Here is a 9,716-nt window from a genome sequence, read left to right on the forward strand (position 1 = left end):
ATTTGCCAGAAGCACAGCTTCAGAGCAGCAATATTGTGGACTGACTTTAATAAGTGCCATTTCTTATATCTTCTCTTGTCTTTTAGTTTAATGCTTTTACGTTACTTCTGCCCAAGGTTCACAGTATCAATATACCCAAATATGACGGAAGGGGTGTATATGTACTTTGCACCACACTCTTCTTTTTTTAGTTTTCCTTTTCAAAAATAGGGAAGAGAGGTAGGTTTTAGGCCTGGCTACCCCCTGAAATGGGTCAAACCACCCAAAAGAAAAATATTTGGCGTATTGACCGATATGGCCAGATGTACGTGATGAAATTTTGAGCCTTGCTTCTGCCCTCATAATAGTCAGTCTAGCAATCATACATCTTATCTACAACCACATTCATCACTGATTCACTGCTTTCCTTCTTCATAACACTCACACTTTTTACTACTAAAAACTAATTCAGCAAGTCTTTCCCTTTAGTTTTCTCTATTAATTTACAAAAGCAGTGTAGCCCCTAACTGATCTGTTTAGAGCATAGAAACCTTCTCTTTCTCGCAGCCTAACTGGTTTCCAACTACTTTACAGCTTTCTAAATTCTAACCTCATATCCAGACCTACAAATCTAACCATGTTCTGAATCTAAAAACAGAAGTTTCCAACACATCTTGCTGCATCATTTCCTATAGTATGATTTGCTAAAATATACAATATTTTTCAGTCTGTTAAGCAAAGAAACTCTAGAAGCATACATAAAGTAAAGGGCAGCCCAGTGCATGAGTTTCCCCGCCAATGCGGGGTCTGGGGAGGGACAGTTGTACACAGCCTTACCCTTCACATACAAAGAAGCTGTTTCCAAGATTTGAACCCTGGTCACCCAGATTGAAATGGAGCAACTAACCGTTGTGCCAAGGCCTCAGTATTGATGTTACATCTTCTTGGTAAATGGTAAGCAAGTTCAAGTAACCATGTACTACAGGATGCAATGATTAAAGCCTAGATTGTTCAAGCAGCATGGGAGGATGCTATCTTTTCCTTTGTATAGTATGTCCCCTTCTGCAAATCTTTAACTATAGATAACACAAGCAAATTTAGTGAAGCCTTCTAGATTTTCGAATCCTATTTACTGGCCCTTTGTTTTGGTTGGAAATTCCTACATTTTCTGCTCTGTGATTACTATTTCATGCCAAAAGGTTTGAAAACATCATAGCTATGTCTGTACATGAAGCTAGTTTTCCTTCTCTTTTGATCAGTATTTTTTAATATATGCAGTACTAACCATCTTGTAACTTCTTGACAAGAAATAGTATCACATTTACACATTTACCTAGGTTGTCTTTCTCTTTCCTTTTCTTTTCAAAGCATTTAGTTAGCAAACCATTGGAAAAAAGAGTTGCAACATTTACTACTAGAAGGAAAAACCTGTTGCTAGATATAAAATGTTTTTGAGGTAATTGTTTGTAGTTCAGCCCACCTAAAATCACGATCATCATAAAGTGATTCAACTGACATTGGAGCCATGGTATTTGCACTTAAAATTTCTTTGGTGCGTTTAACCTGTTTCTTCAATTTAGCCATTGCTTTAGGGGACTTCCTTACATCTATCCCATTCCCAACTTGATTATTGAACTCATCTGCGAAGTACTCCACCAAACGCATTTCCATATCTTGACCCCCAAGTGCCATGTTCCATCTGACATCTTTAACCTGCAACATCATTCATGAATTACATCTCCCAAAACAAATGAAAAAATTCCAATGACCATCAATAGGCATAATGCATAACGGAACACAAAAAGGGCACAAATAACAATAACAATTATAAGGTCACAAGCCTAACAATCTCAATTACCAAAATAATTCTAGATACGTAATAGGAATTAGTCAGAGAAAAATGTCAGGCTGTTTTACAGCTCCACTGTTAGTAACACAATAACATGTAACAACATCATAACAAGTGACTAGCCATCTTTGAGAGGAAAAGGATCCCAAAATGGTAGAAGAAACAACCAACTTCTTGATCACCATGAAATACAAGGAGAAAAGGAAGAAAAGTAGGGAAGACTATTTGCTATACAGCATGTATACATGTACCAAAGATTCTCCATCTTAAGATGATACTTATGATATAGACTTTGTAGAGAGACTGGGCCGAATGGGCCCTAGTGTCTATTTTATGTTTCAGTAGTAGGTTATTTATTTTGTATGCTAATGGGCCTGTTAACTTCTTTTAAGTTATTTAAAATTTATGCTTAGCTAAAAACCCCACTTAAGGGCTGATTTGTAATTAACTACATCAGTGAAGACTAATAAAAGGATTAGTGAAGGGAGAGAGGTGATTATCAAACCCTCTTCTTCTTCCTCTTCTTCTTCTCCATCCCCTTCTTCTATTCTATTGTTTCTTCTTCCTCTTCTTCTTCTCCATCCCCTTCTTCTATTCTATTGTTTCTTCTTCCTTTCTCACTTTTTTACTTCTTTAATCAGTTTCTTATCAGATTTAGAAGTTCTTGGTATCAGAGCAGGTTTTCCCTCTTTTTTCTTTTCTTAATTTCTCTTTTCCCATACACCCTTCGATTAGGAGTGTGTATGGAGAGATAAATTCTTAATAGATCAGAGAATATTTTTGCCTAGTTGGTAGAGGGTTTGAAGAATTAGAATCTGGCCGAAAACTGCCAAGAAGTGGAGTTGTAATTTTCTGACCCTAGCCGACTAGAGAGCTTTCAAGTTATAGGTCAAGGAGAAGATTTGGGTGTGGCGCTCAAGACTTTGGAGGTGTAGTTTGACCTCTAGAAGTGTGTGGCTAAGACTTGTAGGTGGTTTGGAAGCCCTGGTAGGAGCGGCTACCTCTTCTCTCTTCCTCCTCGACAATTGGGCGCAGTGAAACCCTAGTTTTCAAGTCTGCAGGTATTGTATTGACCTCAGTTAAGTTTATATAGACTGAAAAACTAGTTTTTTGATATTCGCTTGATCAATGGAGCATTCCAGAAGTGAATCAAAGAAAATGCTGGTATCTGGGGTTGGCCCAGTAGATTCCTGTTTTACTGGAGTGACCACAATCAAGCTAGATGGCACCAATTATCTAGCCTGGGCACAATCTATACAGATTCATGTCTATAGTAGAGGTAAACTGAGATATCTCACAAGCAGTAAGGTGAAACCCGTAGAAACAGACCCTGCATATGAGAAATGGATATAGGAGAACTACACTATTATTGGATGGTTAGTTAACTCTATGCAGCCCCATATAAGTCAGCATTATCTCTGGATGTTTTCGGCCAAGGAAATCTATGACAATGTTATGGAAACATTCACAGAAGTTGAATGTGGCAAAAGTCTATAAGCTGAAAAGTGATGTGAAAAATCTGAGACAAGAGGAGAAGAGTGTAGCGATCTAGTATTCCGTGCTGAAATCACTATGGCAGGAAATTAATGTTATGGAGACGGTTGTTTGGGAGAGTACTAATGATGTAGAGACTTTTAGGAAACTGGTGGAACAAAACAAGGTGCTTGAGTTTCTTACAGGACTCAACCCTGAGTTCGACATTACTAGACAGAATATTCTAGTGAAGGATGATGTCACTCTTGCTTAGGCATACGCTATGGTAAGCAATGAAGAGAGAAGGCGAAAAGTGCAGTAACAGAGTCCACCTACAGAACATTTTGCACATGCTGGAATAAAGATAAAAGGTCCGACCGAGAAGAAAGAAGTGATATGTGAATACTGTAAAAACCAAAGCATACTAAGGACACTTGTTGGAAACTCCATCCTGATCTTCTCCCGGACAGGTTTCAGAATAACAACAATAACAGCAATAGCAACAGCTTTAAGAAGAATGGTCAGACAGGATAGCCTAAGAATGCTAATGTTGCCATAGTACCTGAAGGAGAGAACAAGGAGAGTGAAGAAAAATCAGCTATGGAGCAGCTGGCAGCAGTAAAGGAAGAGTTTGAAAAGTATGGGAGGTTATTGAATCACTTGAAACCACTGTAACAACATCCTACCCTTTTGGCAGCACTTCATCACCTACATTTGCTCACTCAAGTACTCGTGCTTCTATAAATCATGCTTCTATTTCAGGTAATCATAAAATCTCTTGGATTATTGATTCTGGTGCATTAGACCATATGACCAGTTTGTCTAACATATTTTGTTCCTATCAACTCCTCTCTGGTAGAGAGAAGATATCTCTTGTTGATGGGTCTCTTGTTCCCATCTCTGGCAAAGGATATATCAAGGCCTTTGACACACTTGTCTTATCCTATGTTCTTCATGTCCTCAAGCTAGCATGACTAAATCCATGAATTGTAGCATAACCCTTTTTCCTACCCACCGTGTTTTTCGGGGCCTAAAATCTTAGAGGATGATTGGGAGTGGCCATGAGGCAAATGAAATATACTTGTTGGACACACCTGATAAGAGTCTTGGACCACCTAATGGAGTAGCTTTGGAGTTTGTTGTGTTAGAGTTTATTGATAGAGTCATGTTATGTCATTTGTGGTTTGGTCATTTACTTTTTTCAGCCTTGAGCCATTTGTTTCCCAATATGCTTAAGGGAGAGTGTCTTTATCGAGTCTTCATTGTGAGTCTTGTGAACTCGCAAAGCATTGTGGACAATCTTATTCAATAAGCAATAAAAGATCCGTTTCTCCTTCTCATATTGTGCACTCCGATGTGTGGGGGTCATATCATTTGCCTACTATGGGGGGTTAAAGATATTTTATCCTCTTTATTGATGATTATTCTCGCTATATTTGGACTTATCTCATAAGATCCTAGGATGAAGTACCAACTATTGTGAAAAATTTTCATAAGCTTATCCTTACCCAGGTTAATACATGGATCGAAATATTCCAATCTAATAATGCTAAGGAATATTTTGAGAAGAACCTTTCATCCTACTTTGAGACCTTTGGGGTTATTCATTAGAGTTCTTGTTCCTACACTCCACAACAGAATGGAGCGACGAAAAGGAAGAACCACCATATGGTTGAGGTTGCTTGATGCCTCCTTTTTGCATCTCATGTTCCTATTAAATTTTGGAGGGATGTTGTCCTTACTGCCACCTTCTTGATTAACAACCGTATGCCTTCTCAGGTTCTGGGTTTCAAAACCCCATTTAGCCTTATCTTTCCGGATGGGGATCTCTTTTCTCTTTCTACCCGAATCTTTGGGTGCACTTACTATGTACATGTTCATAATCATCAGAGACACAAATTTGAGCCTAAGGCACATAAGTGTGTTTTCAAGAATATGCCTCCACACAAAAGGGACATTGTTGTTTTGATCTAGCTCGTGGCACCTGCTTTGTCTCTAGGGATGTCACATTTGCTAAGTCCATTCCTCTCTTTAGTATTTCTCCTGAGGGGGAGCATCCTGAGCAGTCATTTGCTACGTACATCTCCAATGGTTCCTCTTCCAATTCCTTTTGAGTCCCCTACTGACTCATCTTCTTCTGATGCCTCCCCTTCCACTGTCTCTCCACATGTTCTTGCTCCCCCTCCTCCTCCAGCTCATCCTCCTACATTTCCTTCACATCCTGTGCTCCAAAGGTGGTACTAACAACAAAGATTCAAGGATGGGCAAGTTGTTTCCACTCCTTCCACAAAGCCTCTTGCACCTCCCATCACTATTGAGGCAACAAATCAGCCCTCCTCTAACCCACCTACCTTCCCAGACCTTGACCTTCCTATTGCCCTTCGAAAAGGCAAGCGGAAGTGTACAACACATTGTATCTCTAAACACCTGTCTTATAGCCTTCTATCCCCTACCTATTACTCTTTTCTTGCCTCCATTTTTACCCATGTTATTCCCAGGTCTGTACTAGAAGTCCTGTCCAAACCTGAATGGAGGGATGCTATGATGACTGAATTTGATGCTTTGCATAAGAACCATACCTAGGATATTGTGGATTTGCCTAAAGGGAAGGAGCCTATGGGTTGTAAATGGGTGTTCACCATTAAGTACCATTCTGATGGCACCATTGAGAGGTTTAAGGATCGATTGGTTGCTAAAGGCTACACTCGGATGTATGCTATTGACTACCTTGAGACCTTTGCTCCTATGACCAAGATGACTTCAATTCAAGTTTTGTTGTCTCTAGATGCTACTTTTGATTAGCCCCTTCACCAGTTCGATATTAAAAATGCCTTTTTGAATGGAGACCGCCATGAAGAGGTCTATATGTCTTTGCCTCAAAGGGTGTATAGAAAAGAAATGCAAGGGAAGGTGTGTAAACTGCAGAAATCTATTTATGGTCTCAAACAGTCTCCTCAAGCCTGGTTTCAGAGATTCAAATCTGCTCTTGTATCCTTTGGTTACACACAAATCCAATCTGACTATACTTTGTTTCTGAAAAGAATTAACTCTTTGGTGACTTTTCTGATTGTTTATGTTGATCACATTGTGGTCAAGGGTAATGACACCCAAGAAGTGATTAAGCTCAAAAGGATTTCTTAACTCTAAATTTGAAATCAAGGATTTGGGGGATCTTAGATATTTCTTGGGAATTGAAGTTGCTAAATCCAATGATGGTATCTTCATTTCTCAACACAAGTATGTTCTTGACCTCCTAGTAGAGACTGGTAAACTTGGTGCTAAACCAGCTCCCACCCCTATAGATCCCAATCATAAGCTCTCTGCCACTGATGGTGAACTGTTACCTAATAGGGGAGTGTTTCAGAGACTGCTTGGGAAGTTGTTATATCTCTACATGACTCGGCCAGATATTTCCTATGCAATGAGTGTTATTAGTCAGTTTATGCATTCTCCCAGAGACACACAATTAGTTGCTGCTGAAAGAGTTTTGTGTTATTTGAAAGGCACTCCAGGGAAAAGTATTCTGTTTTCCTAACATGGACAAACAAAGTTAGAAGCATACACTAATGTTGATTGGGCTGGATGTATTGATGATAGGAGATCCACCTCAGGATATTGTGCTTTAATGACAGGAAACATTGTCTCATGGAGGAGTAAGAAACAGTATGTAGTAGCCAGATCTTCAACTAAAGCAGAATACAGGGCAATGGCAGATGGAGTGTCAGAATTACTGCGGTTGATATCACTTCTGGAAGAGTTGGATGTTGACCATGTAAAGCCAAAGATGCTCTACTATGACAACCAAGCTACTATCAATATTGCACATAATCGTGCTCAACATGACAGAACTAAGCACATAGAGGTTGATAGACATTTTATACAAGAAAGAGTTGTTTTAGGAGATGTTTGCTTGCCATTTATTTCTTCAGAAGAGCAGTTGGCTGATGTCTTGACCAAAGGTGTTCCAAAAGGGAAACTGACACACTATATAAGCAAGCTGGGCATGATTGACATCTATGCTCAGCTTGAGGGAGAGTGTAGAGAGACTGGGCCGAATGGGCCCTAGTGTCTATTTTATGTTTTAGTAGAGTAGGTTATTTATTTTGTATGCTAATGGGCTTGTCTTATGGGCCTATTAACTTATTTTAAGTTTATGCTTAGTTGGACACCCCACTTAAGGGCTGATTTGTAATTAACCACATTAGTGAAGATTAATAAAATGATTAGTAAGGGGAGAGAGATGATTATCAAACCCTCTTCTTCTTCCTCTTCTTCTTCTCCATCCTCTTCTTCTATTCTGCTGTTTTCTTCTTCCTTTCTCACTTTTTTACTTCTTTAGAAGTCAGGTTTACTTCTGACTTGGTCTTGAACCTAGGAATAATATGCTAGATAAGACATAAAATCTTCCAATCTCATGAAAGTGGAAATTCAAATCTTAGAAAACAGTACTGCAGGAATTTCTGAATTCAAGTTTTTAATAAAAATAGTACCAAAGATTTCTTGAGGAGAACAAGTATAAGTATAGATTTTTTTAATAGGTAAAAAATGAAATTTTCATTAAAATATAAGAAAAATACATGCTGATGGTGACAAGGCATCGCCCAATTACAACAAGTATAAGATATAGATATAGATATAAAAGATTTTAATGATGTTGAGACACATTCCATTTATATTTCATATCAGTATTCAGTACCCTTAGACGCAGAAATATGCTGTGGAAATGTTAGGAAATATGTAAATCATGGCCATATGCAACACGATTTTTTCATAGATATGCTGTCAAATATACAAAATTGATCAATTATATTTTCATTGACCTTATTACTTTCAAGCATTAGTCTTATGCCTTCACGTTAAACTCAATTTTCAGTGTTCATCTTCAGGTGCATAAAACTTTCATGCTTGAAATGATCAAATGTTGCACTGCTAAGATGTTCAATGGATAAGCAGGAGCCTAAGTTATGTGTATGGCCTCACCTTATAAACTTCTATCTCAATTTAGGGGCAAATTTTGAGAACGATATATGCGTTCAGGAATTAATAACCAAAGGAGAAGTCAGCATTAAAGCTTACCTGGAATTGATTGACCGACACTGTCTTCCCATACTCCTTAGTATTATAAGCCGAGAAGTACACAAGAGCAGCGTAAGTACTAGTTGAACCCATGTCATAGAATATAACATGCCGTGACTCATTGGAGAAATCCTTATCGATCCCATACTGGAGTGCTGCACCAGAGTGCTCATTGATAAGAGATAGCACATTAATACCAGCCAATTGTGCTGCTTGAAGCAATCCTTTCCGCTCCGCCTGCCCAAAGTAGGGCGGCACCGTAATAACTGCATCCTTAATCGGCACCTTCGAATGAAACTCCGCCAAATGTAGGCCATAACTTAGCACCATTGCTACCAACTCTTCCGCCGAATAAACAGTAACGCCGTCATCGGTCCTAATTCCTGCTGTGCCTCTGGAATCCTCCACCAGATCAAACGGCAGGTACAACGAATCCATAAGATCCTTCACGTACTTAAACGGCTTTCCGATGATATCTCTAACTTGTGAATAGACCTTATCAGGGTACCTAGCGATAATTCCAGCTGCTTCTTCTCCAACCAGGCGATTGCCACCTTGAAATGCAACTAATGCCGGAGATTTCCTCTTTGACATCTCATTAATTGCTATAGAAATCGGACTCTGCCCGGGCTTGAGGTTTACAACCGCCACTTTCATCCACTCTGAACCTAGATCTATGCTCGAAACCGCAGATTCCGACGGAACTACAATGAGAAAAAGAATCAAAACCGATAACCCTAACTTAGGCCACATCTTCATTCCCTGTCGCTTTTCAACTGCTAAAAACGAACAAATGAATGTAAAGCCTGCAAGCCGAAATCCCAGTGTTCAAAATGACATTCAAGAATAACACACATAAGTATCGAAGGTCCCAGCCATTAAAACTGACCCCGAGCTCAATATTTCGAGGCTGTGGAATTAGGGTTTCAGTTTCGCTTTTCGAATTCTGAGAAAAGGAACTGATCGATCATTCGATCGAGAAGAATAGAGAGAAAGAACCCAAGATCTGAGTTAACGGTCTTTCTTTCTGGGGATCAGTAGGACAGGTTTTGAAGGTTGAAAAAAAGTGTGTATGAAGAACGGTCTACTTGTCTAGTTTACGAAACACTATCCAATAAAATGAAGCCACGTTGCATTATGTACACGTGGCGCAAGTTGAGGCGCCCACTCTGCTGTGTGCTTGTAGATCGTAGATGTTTCTGGAGCTGAATCAAAAATCCACGTGTCAAGTCAAGAAATCTAAAATCTTGGTATATAAAGAACGGTCTAACTCTAGCCAATAGAATGAAACCACGTTGCAATATGTTCACGTGGCGCAAGCTGAGGCGCCCCTTGTGCT

The 9,716-nt window shown here is 39.3% G+C and overlaps 1 protein-coding gene across 5 annotated transcripts in view; it reads right to left on the reverse strand.

Annotated features, from left to right (window-relative positions):
• Nucleotides 1-9,445, reverse strand: part of LOC104590620 (heat shock protein 70 (Hsp 70) family protein) — a 66,254-nt gene extending 56,809 nt beyond the window's left edge. For all 5 annotated transcript variants that reach the window (XR_016085209.1, XM_088902572.1, XM_088902573.1 and 2 more), the window contains exons 1-2: nucleotides 8,378-9,445; nucleotides 1,460-1,692 (exon numbers count right to left, since the gene is read on the reverse strand). Coding sequence is in view for 4 of the 5 variants with exons in the window: in XM_088902572.1 (XP_088758698.1) it covers nucleotides 1,460-1,692; nucleotides 8,378-9,136 (992 nt within the window). In the remaining variant the exon portion in view is untranslated. The remainder of the gene's footprint in view (nucleotides 1-1,459; nucleotides 1,693-8,377) is intronic.
• Nucleotides 9,446-9,716: the final 271 nt, after the last annotated feature.

Source organism: Nelumbo nucifera, chromosome 4, assembly GCF_055504915.1.
Source record: "Nelumbo nucifera cultivar China Antique chromosome 4, China Antique-T2T, whole genome shotgun sequence".
Taxonomy (NCBI): domain Eukaryota; kingdom Viridiplantae; phylum Streptophyta; class Magnoliopsida; order Proteales; family Nelumbonaceae; genus Nelumbo; species Nelumbo nucifera.